The sequence below is a fragment of the Bombyx mandarina genome, chromosome 20 (genome assembly GCF_030267445.1).
Source record: "Bombyx mandarina strain Sakado chromosome 20, ASM3026744v2".
NCBI classification, from domain to species: Eukaryota; Metazoa; Arthropoda; class Insecta; order Lepidoptera; family Bombycidae; genus Bombyx; species Bombyx mandarina.
The window spans coordinates 2,790,962-2,809,095 of record NC_143226.1 but is presented as its reverse complement, the minus strand read 5'-3'; the positions used below and the strand labels follow the sequence as shown (position 1 = coordinate 2,809,095).

At 39.0% G+C, this 18,134-nt stretch overlaps 1 protein-coding gene across 1 annotated transcript; it reads left to right on the top strand.

The window, feature by feature from the left end:
• Positions 1-203: 203 nt before the first annotated feature.
• Positions 204-17,048, top strand: LOC149500611 (uncharacterized). The gene is made up of 3 exons (XM_089735845.1): positions 204-858; positions 1,632-1,697; positions 9,701-17,048. Exons 2-3 carry the CDS (start codon positions 1,643-1,645, stop codon positions 13,231-13,233), a joined length of 3,588 nt encoding a protein of 1,195 aa, XP_089591971.1. The 5' UTR covers positions 204-858; positions 1,632-1,642; the 3' UTR covers positions 13,234-17,048.
• The last annotated feature ends 1,086 nt before the right edge of the window (positions 17,049-18,134 follow it).

Genomic DNA, 18,134 nt, shown 5'->3' with positions numbered 1-18,134 from the left:
ATTCGACAAGTCGAACGCGGGCGAGCGAGGCCATTTCGAGGGGCACTCGTATCGCTGGTAATAATGCTCATATAGCTCCTACTTTATTTATGCTTATGCTTGCTGTAGCAAGTCTGTGAGAGTAACGAGGACAAATTTATGTACAGCGAAACATGCAAGAGCGGGACAGCGAGTGATAAAACCGTGCGCGGTTGGTATTTGCCAGTCATCCACTCTTGGCACCCCGCCAACTGGCACTTGGCATCGGAGCGTCTGACGCCCGCTTGTGCCTCTCGGTAAAACGAGAATAATTTTAGTCTCGCGCCGGGCTTATTCGGTTCATTCGATGAAATCTTTTGCCTATTTATTTTGTGTGTCCCATAACAACAGAACTCGGCATCGGTATAACATTCCTAATTAACATAATTGATTACTGTTGTAATATTATTATTTACTTTGCATAACTAGAGACCGGCTTCGGCATTGAGTTGTACCAATTATTGTACAAACTTTACTTGATGTGTGTGTGTTGTGCGCGTAGACTAGGTACGCTCTCTCTGACAGCTAACGTTTGGGGCTGCCTGCCGCCGTTCGCCATTTTGTATTTTCTTGTTAGGCATAGATAGAAGTGAGCGGAAAATAAAAATATTTGCATTTTCTACACAGAACTGTTTTTTCAAGGTTATCACCTGAAGAAGTGATCAGTGTGCAGGATATGAGTGTTTTGAACGCCGTGTTAGAGATAAAGTTTAGTGCTTGTACTAATAAGATGCAGATGCAATGCATTTGAACTTGTGATTTTCTAGAAATATACTTTCTTGTTAATTTCAAGGGATTAACTAATGAAATTGCGATTTCGTACCAAGTAATGCGATGCTTGTGAGTAAATAATTATTATTTAACTGAAATTCGTGCATGTTTTTAATTTGCGTAATGTCGCTCGAAAGTTATTGTGTGCATTTTGATGGAGTTAATTTAAAAATATAATACAACAAATTCAATGAAATCTTTTTTAATGAAAAAAGGCTAGCTAGCTTTTATTTTTTTTGTCATCGAATTGTTTCTTATTTATTTTATAAATGATTTTTAATGAAAAAGAAAACCGGTCATTATAGATTCTATTAAAAATGTAAAGATATTGTTTAAAAAAATCTAAGTTTTGAGTAGGCATAGCAAAAATGAAGTGTAAATTATTAACAATAAAATTCAGCTAGACTATCACTCCGATGTTGAATGCTCATAGTACACACATTATTTAAAAAAAACAAAAACAGACTTGTTGTCTTCACATAAAACGATTTAAATGTTTTTATTTAGTTTTTGTAAGTTGTGTTTACATTGTGCTAGTCAACTATAAGGAATAGTTCTTCTACCAATGCTTTTTTTTTGTTTATATCAACAATTGAGCAAATAAGGACTTTCTGCTTGTAGTGTCTCATTCTGTAGAGGTTTTCATTGAGGAGAGATCTATATTGTTATAAATAACATGCATACTTTTGATTTTTGTTTATGTTAAAAAGTACAAATGTTGATAAGATATTCTACTATGTTGCCTGATATTCTACTACTATCATGCCTGCTTATGTTTGATAGGTGGTCGATGTAATTTCACGATTGACGTAATGAATATGATTTGTTTAACTTGGTTACAGGTATCATAATTATGGCAACAAAGCATGTTACTGATTTTCCATCGCCACCACCAAATGATGAGTCAGGTTTGTTTTGTTCTTTTTTATTTTTCAATTGGCTAGACACTACGTGAAAATATGTGGTTCTCTATCAGTCATTGCTGAAAACCACAAATGGTGACTGTTAAGTGCCAAACAAATATTTATTTATACAATTGCCAAATTTCTTATGAAAGTATTCAATTTAATGCATCATGTATGTCTGTATCTTCTTGTGTTTTGGATTGCTTTTACACTAAATTATTTTATGCATTAAAGCTTACTTTTGACTTTATTTTTTATATCTAGAGTAATACCTTGTAGAATTGCTATATACGTTACTATATCTATTGCATTTATCTTTTCACCATTTGTATAATGTGTAAGTTTTCACTTTTCAAAATGCCGACACTAAATAGACGACACCATTTGATGACTTTTTATTACCAAATTGTAATGGGTTCGTGCTAACCTGGAGGTGACCTGACTCCATAAATAACTTAACATGAACCTACTTCGTAACATAAAGTCCAAGTAAAGAACAATAATGCAATGTCTGCAAATCGGGTCACAATGTGCTCTAACACCAATAAGATGATTTTAACTAACAAACTTTCTAATTACCGCCTATTATTATTTATTAAATATACTAATATTATAAAGCTGAAGAGTTTGTTTGTTTGAACGCGCTAATCTCAGGAACTACTACTGGTCCGATTTAAAAAATTATTTCAGTGTTAGATAGCCCATTTATTGAGGAAGGCTATAGGCTATATAACATCATAAGTTATTTTGAACTTTTTATGCTATGGAATACGTTAATGAAAATTATTTTCTTGGTCACAAGATTTAAATAATCCATTTCTCTTACCGTAAAACAACATAATATGTTTATAGTCCCACCAAAAATAGATTAAAGAAAGTATTTCAGGAGCGATTTTTAGTCGAGCTGGTCTGGAGGGGTTCTGCAAAATATATTTTTGTGCTCATGAGCTTATGACGCACCTGCTGTGGTGGTGGTTACAAGAGCATACATATCATATCACAATGTGAATGAGCGTTTGACAGTTTTGTAATAAAAATAGAATTATAAAAGTGACCATACCCACATAGGCTTACAATATACTATACCAATACCTTATTTGCCCTTTACAAAATCCACAGAAACAGGGTAGTGTGACATTATATCCTGCAGTAACTTGTTGAAACATTTTTCTTAGAACTTTCCTCCCCTTCTATAATATTGAGTTTTAACGTATGAAATAGCTGTTTGTTATACAGAAAGTTAGTTATTTTGTTTATAAATACTTTTCATCAATTAAAACATGCACCCATGGTATCGACATACCTCGCAGAACCCAGGTGTACTGGAACCAATAAACTCTTCAAAGGCATTTTGTACTGCCTTTCGGATATTGAAATTTTCCTTGCCAAGAAGTTGTCCAAACTTTGGAAGAAGTAGAAGTCTTCCGGTGCAAGGTTTTGCTGAGTATGTTGAAGACGCAAAACTACCAATCCTAGTTCTTATAGTTTAGAGACCATTTGTTGTGCTGCATTAAATCAAGTGTTTTTGCGTAGTAACAGCGGGGACGATCGATTAATAAAGGCTTGCTGGATATTTGCGAACTTCATGAATGTGTCCATTTCCTCAAAGTACACATCCGCAGTAGCGCCATTTGATAAGAAGCTGCGATGAATTATAGCGTCACTTGACCATTAAACAGGGACCATGACTTTTTAGGGGTAATTTTATAATGTAATGTTACTGGTGGTAGGACCTCTTGTGAGTCCGCGCGGGTAGGTACCACCGCCCTGCCTATTTCTGCCGTGAAGCAGTAATGCGTTTCGGTCAGAAAGGTAGGGCAGCTGTTGTAACTATACTGAGATCTTAGAACTTATATCTCAAGGTGGGAGGCGCATTTACGTCGTAGATGTCTATGAGCGCCAGTAACCACTTAACACCAGGTGGGCTGTGAGCTCGTCCATCCATTTAAGCAATAAAAAAAAAATCGTTTGAAACATTGCTTAACTACAACCAGACTCGGGGCGCTACCCCTAGGACACCAATAGTCGACCACCGACTACGCCGGTCTCCGCAGTACAGCGGCCCTACCATGTCGCCCGGGCGATGCCGCTGGTGTTCCGGGATACCCCGCTGATATACACGTGATTTTTTTTTTTCCTACCTAAGCTGGTAGTCTAGAGAGGCTATTCCAGCGTAACCGTAACTAGTAGGTGAGCTCACGGGGCTCAAACCTGACGACGATGCTAACACGAACCCTAGCAAGAGTCGTGCTTCGCAGAATCTACCACCGGTTCGGAAACGCGACCCACTAAGAAGATCCGGCGAGAAACTCAGTGAGCTGTGTCTGAGAGTTAATTTACTCGTCGAGCCCTTTCCTCGCAAGCGACGGGTTCGACGAGAACGGTGACCGGTGCTTGAAGTACCTAGAAGCACCGTCAGTGGATCGGGAGGATCCGGGATGACGTGTTTTGGGCGACGTCGACTGCTTTCCATTCTGTCCGCAGGATCGGGAATGTAGTTACCGGCGGCCACGATGAGAGGGTTCTCGTGTCGTGCCGCTTTATCGAAGTGAACCCGTGATATATCGCCAACCATATAACCGCCAATATAACAAGGCATAGCATAACGCGTTTGTTGTGCTGATGATTATTCAGTTCGTCGTGCGGAATGCCCTAATCAAGCTTTTTTTACCTTGCCAATTTGACGCATTTTTTTTTTTGTTTTTTCTATCCTGCAACTTAGCAATCTGTTTCTTGAAAAACAATAACCTAATCTGTTGTCAGATTTTCATCAGGAAAAGTTGAGTCAGCTGAGTTGTGTGCCCAGTGGTACCATTCTCATCTTATGTCTGCAAATATTTTTGCTAGGTCTGGTATACTACTCCTTTTCAGGCGAGAGTATCTTAGGCTGCCTCCCCCTGCAGCTCTGCAGCTAGCTGATTAATGTGTTGGTCAAGTCGTGTTTGGTAATTCTTGCTGTATGTTTCAATTTCTTCCTTCACTGTTCTCAGATTCAAATCAAGATTTACATATTTGTTGCTTATGTATGATGGAATGTTGAACATGGTTCTCATTGTTTTGCTCTGAAAACGCTCTAGTATTTCTATATTACTGTGACTTTTTTTTTTGACGCAAATGGACCAATATTGTTTTGGTGCTAACTCAGCGGTAGATTGAGTATAGTCAGCTTCCACCATCGCTCTCTATTCATTGTTGTCGACTTCAGTTTTTGCAGTTTCTGCTGCGTTGCCAGCACGACTCATTTCGTATTCCGTAATTACTTATATTTTTATCGTGTTCATCTCGATGAAAATAAAACACTAATCAAGACAAAAATGACTGAATGAAACTGAATTGATGAAAATCAAATTCATTTTAAATTAGAATTTATTACCAGCCATACATAAATTACCAATTCAAATGCCAGAATTGTGTAATACGGCTTCTTCTTAATGACCTGTATTACGAGTATAAAAGGAAGGGTCAATTATTATCAGTAAACCATATCTTAAGTGCTTTATAGTCTACGAAGAGTGCACAGTCTTACAGAAGAAAGCGGTGGGGCCCGTGAGAGAGAGAGCTCTTCCTTCGTATCAACCCGCGCTGTCGAACCGGGAGTCTGGATAGGAATCTCGTCCAAAACTTGCCTTCTTAAGTTTTTCGCATCTCCGTTGCAGTCTGATCTACGAATCGGCAAGGAACAATCAAGGAGACCACGTGTAGGCTGCTCCGCACGTTTAACAATTGACTGCATTCCTCGAACCACTTTGGTTCTTGCCCCCAGCGTGGTTCAAATGAGTGAGAGTCTCATTCGAAACTCGGAACCAGGCTCTTGAGCGGCGGGGGGATTTTAGTAGGTTCAATATAGACATATCCCCCTCTACCGCCCCCAATCCCTAGTGGAAGTCCAGTGATAACTTCTGATAACAAAAAAAACAACTATGTGCATTGTCATTTTATTTCAATACTTCGATTTCAATAAATAAGCGAGGCACCTTATCAGCATCAATGTTTTGTGATGAATGCAATCAAAGGCCTTTGGCCTAAATCACAAAAACTCCCATAGCGTCGTATTTTTCCCAAGCTGCAGAAACATGTAATGAATCCACCACATCAACAGTTGAATTTGTTTTAACATAATTGTCTCGACATATTTACTTAGCGGGGAACTCCCCCCGAGTTTGATCTGTAATCATTAGCTTCAATTTTTGCACCAGACTTGACAAACTTATCTACGTATTGTTTAGCTCGAAAAAAGCTCTTTGTAATACTAATCACTGATAGTGATGCTATATTTATATAAAAACTAGCTTCACCCGTCCGTTTCGTTGGGCATTTAAAATTAACATTATTATTTCTCACATCCACAAATATTCTCATCATTAACGCCCCCGCAACTGGTGTAGGGAGACCAACACTCATAAATATTAGCCTATCCATTAAGTACATGTATTTTCTACATGGAAACCAAGTTTCAAGTCAATCGGATACATGGTTCAGTAGTTATAACGGCACATCCGTAAAGACCACTGTAGATTTATATATTAACTAGCGACCCGCCCTCGCTTTGCTTCGGAAACATTAAATTTTATTATTGATAGTCCCGCGATTTTACCCGCGGTTGTTGTCGTACCGCGGGGCGAAGCTAGTTTAAAAAAAGTAGCCTAAGTTACTCCTTATATCATCAGCTACCTATCAGTAAAAGTCCCGTCAAAATCGGTCCACCCGTTCCAGAGATTAGCCGGAACAAACAGACAAGCTCACAGACAGACAGACAAAAATTTGTAAAAAATGTTATTTTGGTGTATCTACCGTATACTTAGTCTGGCCATAAATACTGTTACAATTAAAAATAAACAAAATATTACATTTGAATTTGGAATCTGTCATTTTTATATGATTGCTCATTGAGTTTTGTAATTTTGGCGCCAATACATTGTACAATATTTTGCGATATTAAAATGGAGTGGGGTGATAAAGAGAACCGAATCGCTGTGATTGCATTACACAAAGTAGGTATGGAGCCAAATGCAATTTTTGAAACTCTCCATACGCTTGGTATTAGTAAAATGTTTGTGTACTGGGCTATTAATAGGTGCAATGAGAACTCCTCTGTTTGTGACAGAAAACGATCTGGCCGTCCACGTAGTGTTCGTACGAAAAAGGTGGTCAAAGCAGTAAGGAAAAGAATTCGAAGAAATCCTGTCCGAAAGCAAAAGATTTTATCTCGGGAGATGAAGATAGCACCTAGAACCATGTCGCGTATTTTAAAATATGACTTAGGACTTGCAGCCTATAAGAGACGTACTGGTCATTTCTTAACTGATAATTTAAAAGAGAATAGGGTGGTAAAATCGAAACAACTACTAAGGCGGTACGCAAAGGGAGGTTATAGAAAAATTTTGTTTACGGATGAGAATTTTTTTACAATTGAGCAACATTTTAACAAACAAAATGACCGTATTTATGCTCAAAGCTCTAAGGAAGCTTCCCAATTAGTCGACAGAGTGCAACGTGGGCACTATCTGACTTAACTTTTTTTTTTTTTTTTTATGATTCATGGATTACTGGTGGCCCGGAGGCCTTTCCAGTGATGGTTTGGTGGGGTATTAGCTATGAAGGAGTGACTGAGCCATACTTTTGTGAAAAATGTATCAAAACAGTGATGCACAAGTGTATCAAGATACCATTCTTGAGAAGGTAGTGAAGTCCCTTAACAACACCATGTTCAATAATCAAGAACGGTCCTTCCAGCAAGACTCGGCGCCAGGTCATAAAGCTCGGTCTACGCAGTCTTGGTTGGAAAGGAACGTTTCGGACTACACCAGGAAGACTGGCCGTCGCGTAGTCCCGATCTTAATCCGCTGGATTATGATTTATGGTCAGTTTTAGAGACTACGGCTTGCTCTAAACGCCATGATAATTTTGAGTCCCTAAAACAATCCGTACGATTGGCAGTGAAAAATATTCCCATGGAAAGAGTGCGTGCTTCTATTGATAACTGGCCTCAACGTTTAAAGGACTGTATTGCAGCCAATGGAGACCACTTCGAATAAGCTTTTTATACTTTAAATTGTTTTATATTTATGTATTAAACTAACACACTGTAAAAGTAATAAACGTTATTTGCAATAGATTTTTTTATTATTTTTAATTGTAACAGTATTTATGGCCAGACTAAGTATATATTCAGTATTCAATATTACAAACAGACACTCCAATTTTATTTATATGTATAGATAATAGAGATATGACGGAGCGCCAGGTATGGCGAGCGGCTGAGATTCCGTCATCATTCGTATTCGGTAGAACTCAGTTTATTGCAATAAAAATCAACAACACCTTTTAAGTAATAATTATTGAGACTCGACGAATAATTTTCACAACGACAGGGTAAACCGACAGTTTCTTTCCAACATACCGACCGACCGACCGACCGACACGGACCGAATGACTGTCTGACACGGAATGAGACGACTCTTTTTTTTTTTTTTTTCCTACCTAAGCTGAGAGCCTTGAGAGGCTATATCAGCGTAACCCTAACTTTTGTAGGTGAGCTCACGGGGCTCAAACCTGATGACGTTGCTAACACGAACCCTAGCAAGAGCCGTGCTTCGCAGAATCTACCACGGGATCGGAAACGCGACCCACTGAGAAGATCCGGCGAGAACCTCAGTGGGCTGTGTCTGAGAGTTAATTTACTCGTCGAGCTCTTCGTCGCAAGCGACGGGTTCGACGAGAACGGTGACCGGTGCTTGAAGTACCTAAAAGCACCGTTAGTGGATCGGGAGGATCCGAGATGACGTGTTTTGGGCGACGTCGACTGCTTTCCATTCTGTCCGCAGGATCGGGAATGTAGTTACCGGCGGCCACGATGATAGGGTTCTCGTGTCGTGCCGCTTTATCGAAGTGGAGACGACTCTGTCCACGTACCGCCATTTTATACTCTAGCGTTACGGAGTCTATCCTACGTTTTTGTGATATAATTTATCAAAACGACATTTTATCATCAAAACAACGTCTTAATATTACTAAAAGTCGTTATCCACGACAGATATATATATACATTCCCAGGGTCTTTTGGCCTAAAGAATAAGACGCCTGGTGTACTTGTATCGAGAGCTGTGACCACGCTGGTGCTAAAATCTCTGACGTAGCTTGCAATTTTTTGTTCATCAATGATATTCATACTTAACACATATTAATGTATCAAAAATCACGTTTAATAGACCCCCGCGGGTTATAACATACATTTGAGATTTAGACCAGACGTCTAAAGGCGGGTGGGGCGAATTCATGTTCTGGTGCTTATAATAGCTGACACCAGGTGAGCCATGAGCTCGTTCACACATCAAAGCTATAATCCACCACATAAGACTGAGCATCATTTTCGATTGATAAATTTTTAGTTGTCTCTCCATAACTGTCAGGAATATTCTGGGATAATAGCTAAATGTTTTATTTTTTATTTCTTTAATTATTTGCATGAACTTAAATATATATTTTATACTTATACTATATTTTTGAAATGGTTTTCTTATATTCTACTATAAACATGATTTGATATTTTTCTCGTTGCTAACGTCTATCTGTCTTATTTGAATTAAATTCGTTTTCAGTGCAATCGAACTAAGTCAAAGAAATCATCATCATCATCATCTTGTAAATAAAAAATTACATCATTTTTTCCAGAGCATCATTGGGTATTCGAAGTTTTAAAAAAACAATGATATCTTGTATACAATTTGTTTGGCATGCTTGTTAATTGTCGGAGTATTCTAATCGTAGAGCGTCCGTCTCTGTAATGATCTTGGGTAGATTCATCTCTTGTGTGTTTTCTTACGAGTGTCGTACGTACGCACTCTAACGCGAGCGCACAGAGGAATATCACTTGAGTTCATTGCCGCGTTCCGAAACACTCTCTGTTAGATTCCTCCCACCACTTACCTCATGGACTATTTACTCATAATTCATTGTATATATGAATATTATATGTTAATAATGAATTCGTGTATCTTAATTTACAGATGATAGTGAAGATCAAGATTCGGCCGATTCCAGTTCTCAACAGGCTGAAGGTCCAAAGGTGGCCAGTAATGTCGCAGAGCTACTGAAAAGACTCCAGTCTACTGGTGCTCTCATAAAGAAACCTAAACAAGAGCATAGGTGTCACACTTGCGAGGAAGATTTCTCCGATTGGGACGAGCTAGAGAAGCACCTAATCCAACACGTTTCCCTGCCGTCTGTCGTGATTGACAAGCTGCCTTCCGACGACGAGTATAGCCCGCCCTCTGGGGACGAAAACTGGTCCGATGAAGAAGAGGAACCCCCAGCACCATCTAAAGCTACCCCTCAAAAGCTTCCATCGAATATTTCTCAAATACTCAAGAATACGGGTATCATTATCAAGAAAACTGACACAAATACTAGTTCACATTCAGCGTTGAACAAACTGAGTGGACTAGGTTTTACTATAAAGAAGAATAGCACGCCAATAAAGCAAGAGCCCGGTTCCATTGTTGCCCCGAAGAGCGATGACCTGCAAAAAATTAACAACCGCGGTCAAATCAAACTAAAATTGAAATTTGGAAACAACGGTGATTCTGTTAGAGTCGTGAACGGTTTAAAGGACTTCAAGACTTCAGATGACGAAGACGAGGGAAGTGCAAATGAAGACAGCAGAGGTGATAACGACGAAGGACAAGAAGACAAGCCAGGTGAGCAGGAAGGCTCGGCCGCGGAGAATGATTCCGGCGACGAACAACCCGACAACGCTAAGGGCCAAGACAGCGACGATTCGGATGGTCTAGTTGAAAAAGCAATTGCTAAGGCTAAGATTTCAACTGCGTTAAAAAGACTACAGCAGAACACTACAGCAAAAGCTGAAACAGTACCGGCCGCCCCAATAAAAACAGTTCCTATGCAAATAAAACCATCAGGTCGACCAGTAATAAAACAAACGCCTAAAAGAGGCGATAACCTACCGATGTTGGCTAAAATAGCCCCTCAACAATCAATAGAAACATCTGCACCGGTAACCGTGGCATCGGTTCGAACGCCCACTCCCGAGAAGCGTCCGTCACAAGAACAAACCATGGAGAACGTGAAGGTGAAACAAGAGGTCGAAAGCGGCGACCATCAACCACAACCGAGTCTTCCTTTATTCTCTGGTCAGATAAAGACAGAGAGAAGCGTCACTCCTTCTCTTGACAGGAACAATTGTTCCACACCATTAATAGCAATTGTCAAAGACGATCCCGACGGATCCTCAAACCAGCCCTCTCAACCGATATTTTCGGACAGTAAAACAGCTCCCACAAGTGCGACGGTGCCACTACTTCCCGTCACGAAAATAGAAGACACCGGACCAACGATTATAGAGATCAATGGCGATTCTAATGACGAGGACGACGATTGTTGTGTCGTTTCAACGACGCCGGCGCCCGATATTAAACCGATCGTACCTAAAATCGAAAACACACCGCTCGTGTCCTGTCCCTCGATCTCGCAATCGTTTCAAAGCTCTCAGCCCAGTTACAATAACTCTGGGCATTTATCGCCGAGAATAACAACGGCTCCGTCTTTAGAGAAACAACACAATTTCAACTGGAACGCGCCGGATTCGAAACCGCACCTGAACTCCATGAACATCTTGGATAATACGGCAGATGAAATATTTCAAAGCTTAATAGCTAATTCTGCGAAGAAGGAAAACCTCTCTTTGTCGGAGGCCAGTGAATACGTTTCGCTGGACACACTTGGACCCCAACACACTTGCGATGTCTGCAACACCAGGTTCACGGATATATCGCTGCTTGACAACCACAAAAGATTGACAGGACACACGAGAAGCCTTATCACTCCCTCTTCGTCGACATTGATGCCGTACGCTCAAAATTCCAATATATTATCTAGTTTACTACCTGTGAAACATTTGGCCGATCAAGTCGGAAAACTGTCAAGTATAGGAGGCAGCGGTCCCGGGTTCACACATCAACAAAACGTTATGATTAATATACAAGCCTATCCTGGAGGAAATGGTGTAATGGGACAAGCGCCTCCGCTATATAATTATTCAAGTGGACAAACTATGGGGTCGCCGTTTTCGCAGACTTCTAGTAACATGTACAGCGCGCCCGGGCCGCAGCAGATGCCCGGCCAATACCCTGGTCAGAATACTTACATGGGTCAGCAGGGCTACGGACAATTCCCCACTTCGATGCCGAATTCGACGTATCCGGGTACAAAGACAGAAAATTCATATTCTGCTGCATCTTCCCAATATTCTACGGCCTCGCCACTTCAAAGCATGCAACAGGCTGTTTACGGCCAATCGTCTGGTTTAATGAATACACAAGGTCAAATGGGTCCTCCAGGATCCATTCCATACATCCCGTCGTCAAGTCCGAGCGGTTCGATGAAACCGCCTCAAAATACCGCCATTAAGATACAAAATGTACAGACATTCCCTGCTAATCAGATGATGGGTATGTCTGGTCAGGCAGGGTCAACAGAAATGCCACCGCCACAGCAACCGCAGCATCAGATGCAACAGCAGCAGCAACCCACGCCCGGGCATGCGATAAACCAAATGCCACCGCCAGGTCAAATAAGGATGGCTCCGGGCGCCCAATTAGTAAATATGCGACCACGAATGCCCACCGTTCGTGGTCAGAGACCTTCTATTCGACCAGGAATACAAGTTCACGGACAAGTACGAGGCGTAAAGCCTGGCACACGGATGCCGTTGAAAAGACCTGGAAACATGGGTCCCGCGCCTACCATGAAAAAGCGGCCTAACATGCTACTACCTGACAAACATGACAATGAGGACTGCCAAGTAATGGCGATGCAGAAACAGCGCGAAGGCCTACCCATGATCCACAGCGTACAGGGCGCGAAAGATAAAATCGGCAGCCAAATTTCTATAACCAAGAAAACTGTGAACAAAGAGGCTAATGCAATGGCGAACGTGCTGGCATCTCGCGGTATTAGTATAAAACAGAAACAGAAGAGTAGATCGCCGACACCCGAGCGACCTATACCGCATATTCCGAACTTAGGGGCCGGGGTCAGCATCAAGCATACCTCCAAAACGAGCAGCTTTTCCATTCCCGAAGCGAAAGTCGGAGGCGGAATGCTCTCGTGTAAGATCTGCAAGAAGATGTTCATGAACCACAACTCTTTAGCGGTGCACATGACGAACGCGCATCCCCAATGTAAATTGCCGATATTCAAGTGTGACGAGTGTCCGTCGTCGTATCCAAAACTCTTGCAATTGCAGCATCACAAACGGGTCTTCCACAACGTGACAGGCCCGAACCGGGAGGTCGGAATACCGGTCGTGGATCTGTCACAGGAGGACAATCTGAAGCGCTTGGGCAACTTGGGGATATACAGTTTCATACCGTTAGCTAATAGGGAACAGGACAATGGTTGTTTCGGTATACCTGTTGTGTCCGTGCACAATATGCAAAACGGTTTGACGAGTAGCCTCCAGGCGTTAGGTGCGGATGGTCTTTTGAGTCTAGGCCCGCTGAAGCCGTTGCCCAACGCGTAGGTTAATAAAAAAAAACATATTGGTTAACGTGAATACAGTGTATTTTTTTTTCCGAATCGGTAGTACATAATGCCTTAAATAAACATTTCTTGAATTTAAACTTTAAGTACCTTCTTAATATTCATTATATCTTCACCCTTCCGTTTGCAATTTATGACTTGAATGAGAGATAATGAGACTAAATTTTTTTATGATGATAATGTAATTTTTGTGTATATATTCATTTATATATTAAAAAAAATATTGTTGAAATGTTGAAAATATAAAATTTAGACTTTTTTTTTCATTGTAAATTTGAGTTTTGTGTTCCTTTGAGTGTTCTCAACTGTGACTGATCGTTAATAAGCGGCTGTATTGTCGAACGCATTAGCGATTAACATCAATCACGAAATTCAGCAGAATGAGAAATGAACCGACCTGCCTACCAACCTGAAAGACGTTAAATAACTTTGTGTGATTAAAATCGATTTTACGGGATTTAATTTCGCGTTTATTATAATTGATTGTGATATTATATAAAATATCGTGAGGTGAAAGGTCATTTGACTTAAGCGCCATTTTTGCAACTTTCATAGGAGAACATTTCATTTAAAGTTTAAAATTTTGCAAAAATAAATACACAATAATAAAAAAAACTTTATGGAGTAAACCTAATTGAAGTTCAATTAAAAACATCGGACTGTTGATGCTGATAGCAAATAAAATGAACTTTTAATCAAAATTAAAAATGTCGCGTACCTAAATAACCTTGCGGATGCGTGACAGATGAAAATGAAAATAAGCGAAGTGTATGTAGCTTATAACAAAATTCAATAGCTTTTCACCCCCTCGAGACTCGATCTTTCGGGACGCACCACAAAGGTATCCGAGAAACTTAGGAAAGAATAAACGCGAAATTAAATTAGAATATTTAGTTACTGTTGAATATAATGTAAACATTAACATGACCATATTATTATCGTGAGGGTTGCAAACTGGAAAAAAAATCCGTCAACCACGGAGGATGCGACCGAAACACATAGATGGCGATCAAAACATTGCAAAAGCATTGTGGTCGGTGTTAGAAATCAAGAAATAAGATAAATACGACCACTGAATATAGTAGTTTTAAGGTAAACTGTACTATTTTCATACATTGTAAACTAGGATTGTAAATATTTGAATAGAAAAACTAAATGTATGTTTTAAGATAGTTATATTCATGGATTTGAAACTCTTGAATAATTCGCAAATGAGTATTTTACCCTGTCTTATCTAGTCTGCCCTTTTGGCTTTTCGGGTTTTGGTATCACAAAATTTTGATAAAGGTAACTGATTACATTTTACAAAAAAAAAAACTATATTTATGACATTGCTAAGAAATTTCAGCAAAACATAATTTTAGTTTCCCTACAATGTCTCAAAAGTAGACAAATGTTGTAAGATATTTACGGTTATTGGAACGAAGTTCCTTATCGCGCGTTGTGAAAGGGGGCTAGACGGAAAAAAATCTTACGAAAAGTTGTCACGACACTTTTTAGATCCGTCATTCTGACCAATCAACGTGTAGGCGCTTATCGCGTGACATTGCTCGTATGCGATTGGTCCGCGTAATGAGTGCAGTTTCTCGAGATAGCGTTTCAACAATAGTAATTTAGTTCATAGTATTGTTTTTTTCTTCTTCATAATGCCGTAATTTATTATTATAACTTAAAAAAAAAATATACAATTCCTTCACTAATTAATCGAAAGGAACTTCGTTCCATCCGGGTGTCTATTGACACCTCTGAAGTTTTTATTTTTTATGATTAGAACAGGTTTTTTTTAAAATCTAGATGAACTAAAAACTACCTTTAAGATTTCAACTTGAATATTTTTCTGTAATATTACGAAATAGATCTAAACGTTACTATAATAACATTTGTATCGTTATGTAATCCAATATACCTAGAGTAAACAGTCTAAAGATGCTTAATTAAGTAAATTTGACTTATTTCATTTAGTTTTAATCACAAAAGCGTTTTAATGAACATGCCTTATTCATTTTAAACCTTAAATAAGTACTTAGTTTTATAAATATAAAATTAAAATAAATGGCCCCTAAATGGAATAACAGTACTAATGACACTGAATTTTTTTTCAGAAATTCAAGATTTTAAATGAAAGAGGTCAAAATTAACTGTGTTATTCTGTTGTGTTGAGTGTATATGTTGATGAAAAGACATTTTAGACCGCTCTTTGTCTAATTACAAATCATTCTTTACAATTAGAATTTTCCTAGTTACTAATCTAGATTATATAAATCTAAAAGTACTTATAGGTTGTTTGTATAATTACGGTTTAGTACGTTGTCATTGTATAATTTATTCCTAATATTGAGATAGTTATTAAAATAATTAGTAATTTAATGTATATACAAAACTAGTTTCGCTTTGAAAGTGAAATTTATTGAATTCTTCTAACTTTAAAGTTACTCAGGTCGGATCCGCCTTAAATTTTAAACGAGGCATTCAAGATAAACTAATTTATCTGTTGGATTCTTTTAACGGGTAAAGGCACGCCCCCTGCAGCCCCAAGTATTGTAATAAAGCTATGTGTCTGTTGTATGATATTGGAATGAAATTTATTTTTGAATGAAACTTTAAATTCATTATGAACTATATGAAATGAAATGGTGTTTAAAGAATTGAGATAAGGCAGCACTTTAGTTGTGCTGGATTAGGGGGCGTCCAATAATGACGTAAGGCGTTTTTGTGTTTTTTGTTTTTTGTTTTTTGACCCCCTCTCCCCCCTTGGTGAGATATCGTAAGATTTTTCTCAACTCCCTGCCCCCTCCTCTAATCTCACGCGAGATTCTTCAAAACTTCTCTTTGGACGGTAAACGTGTTGGATTATTGAGAAAAAAAAAACTTGCTCTATTACTCTTATTGAAGACTAGCAAAGACTTACCGTAATTTAAAATCACAAGCATAAAATTAAATAATGAATATCAAACGAAAATTAAGAAAATATTTATTCTAATTCAGTCCATGGAGACTCGTGCACGGCCTCAAGAGTGACTACTGGACCCAATTTATACAAGTATTTTTCAACACACCGTTTTACACCGTTTTCTGCGAGAAATATAATTACGTGATATTCGCCAAGACCCCCCCTCCCCCCTAAGTGAGATTTGAAAAGATTTAGCTTGATCCCCTCCCCCCTAGAGCACCTCACGTAATTAATGAACGCCCCCTTAGATTATAAAAATAACATCTTAATAAAACTGGGAATTTACTGAGATTTTATTGTACTTTTTGGAAGAACCCTAGAAACTTCAGCGATTTTGTTTTTATTTTGTCCAGCTTGCGAACTTAGGCCCTAGAAAGTTAATTATCTACCATTATTTCACCCTCAAACTCCGAGAAATACTTAAATTTACAAAATTAATTCCCAAAATGTGACACATCGCGTTCCCGCCAAATTCGCAAACCAATAGGAGTAACCAGACAAAATGCGTTTTTAGTACGACCTGCTACATACTAAAACTTTATTATTTTAATTATTAAACTACATTTTAAATTAATCGTGGATGAATACAATCCGTTCAGTTAATTAAACTTTCCAAACTATAATTTCGGATAAGTGGTCTAAGTAGGGGCCATCGATATGTTGAAATACTATTTTTTACACAAATAAATAGGTTCATATATATGTATAAGAGATAATTATTATCTACGTTGTGTTATTAGTTAAGTTTTATATTTGAGTTTAATAGAAAACAAAATCTATCGATACTGATACCAGTTGTCGAATATGGAAATAAATGATATACATAAGTAAATATAAATAACTATTTTTTATTGTTTTATTTCTTACAATAGATGCTCTGTGGTAATGTTCATTTAATACAGAACGGCGTTTAATGTATCTCCCTCTACTGTTTATGGTAAAGTTAAAGTAAATCGTGGACCTCCTGGTGTTAAGTGGTTACTAGAACCCATAGACCTCTACAATGTATATGCGCCACCCACCTTGAGATATAAATTCTAAGGTCTCAGTATAGTTACAACGGCTGTCCTACCCTTCAAACCGAAACGCATTACTGTTTCACGGGAGAAATAGGCAGGGTGGGTGGTATATACCCGCGCGGACTCACAAGACATCCTACCACCAGTGATTAGGCAAATTATAATTTTGCGGATTTCATTTTTATTACACGATGTTATTCAATTGGAAGTCAATCGTGAACGTTTGTTGAGTACGTATTTCATTAGAAAAATTGGTAGCTGCCTGCGGGATTCGTACACCGGTGCATCGCTCAACACGAATGCATCGGACGTATTATCCTTTAGGCCACGACGACTTGAAAATCGCGGAACAAGTAAACAACCTAAAAAGCGGAATTCAAAGTTGTTCCAATATTTAGTTTGTTTGACTGGAATCAGCTAAATCAGTAGTGCATAAATTTTTCTCGACACAATCCCTTCAGCAGCGAGAACCTCTAGATGGTGAACTATGTATGACCCACTTAGCCCTTTTCGCTGATGTTACGGCTGTCTAGCCTACTGAAATCAAAGAATACTCGAGTAGGAAGATGTCGTTCATGTCTATGCATATACTTCAGATATCGGCTATTAATTTGGGACAATGGTTCCGGAAGTGGCGTATCGAACTATCGACATCAACCCCACGAAAAGCACAGCGGCTCTCAAAAGGGTTCGCCCTCCCGATATCACTGCTAATCACCGCCCTCGTTGGGATCGTCGATTACGACAAGCAAACTAACCCATTTACCGAGTTTCTTGCTGTATCTTCTCAGTGGGTCGTGATTCGGAATTGGCGGCAGATTCTGCGAAGCACTACTTTCATTAAGGCTAGTGTTAGCAAATTCTTTCAAGTTGAGCCCGTGATCTCATCTACCCGTCTGTGCCGAGCTGGAA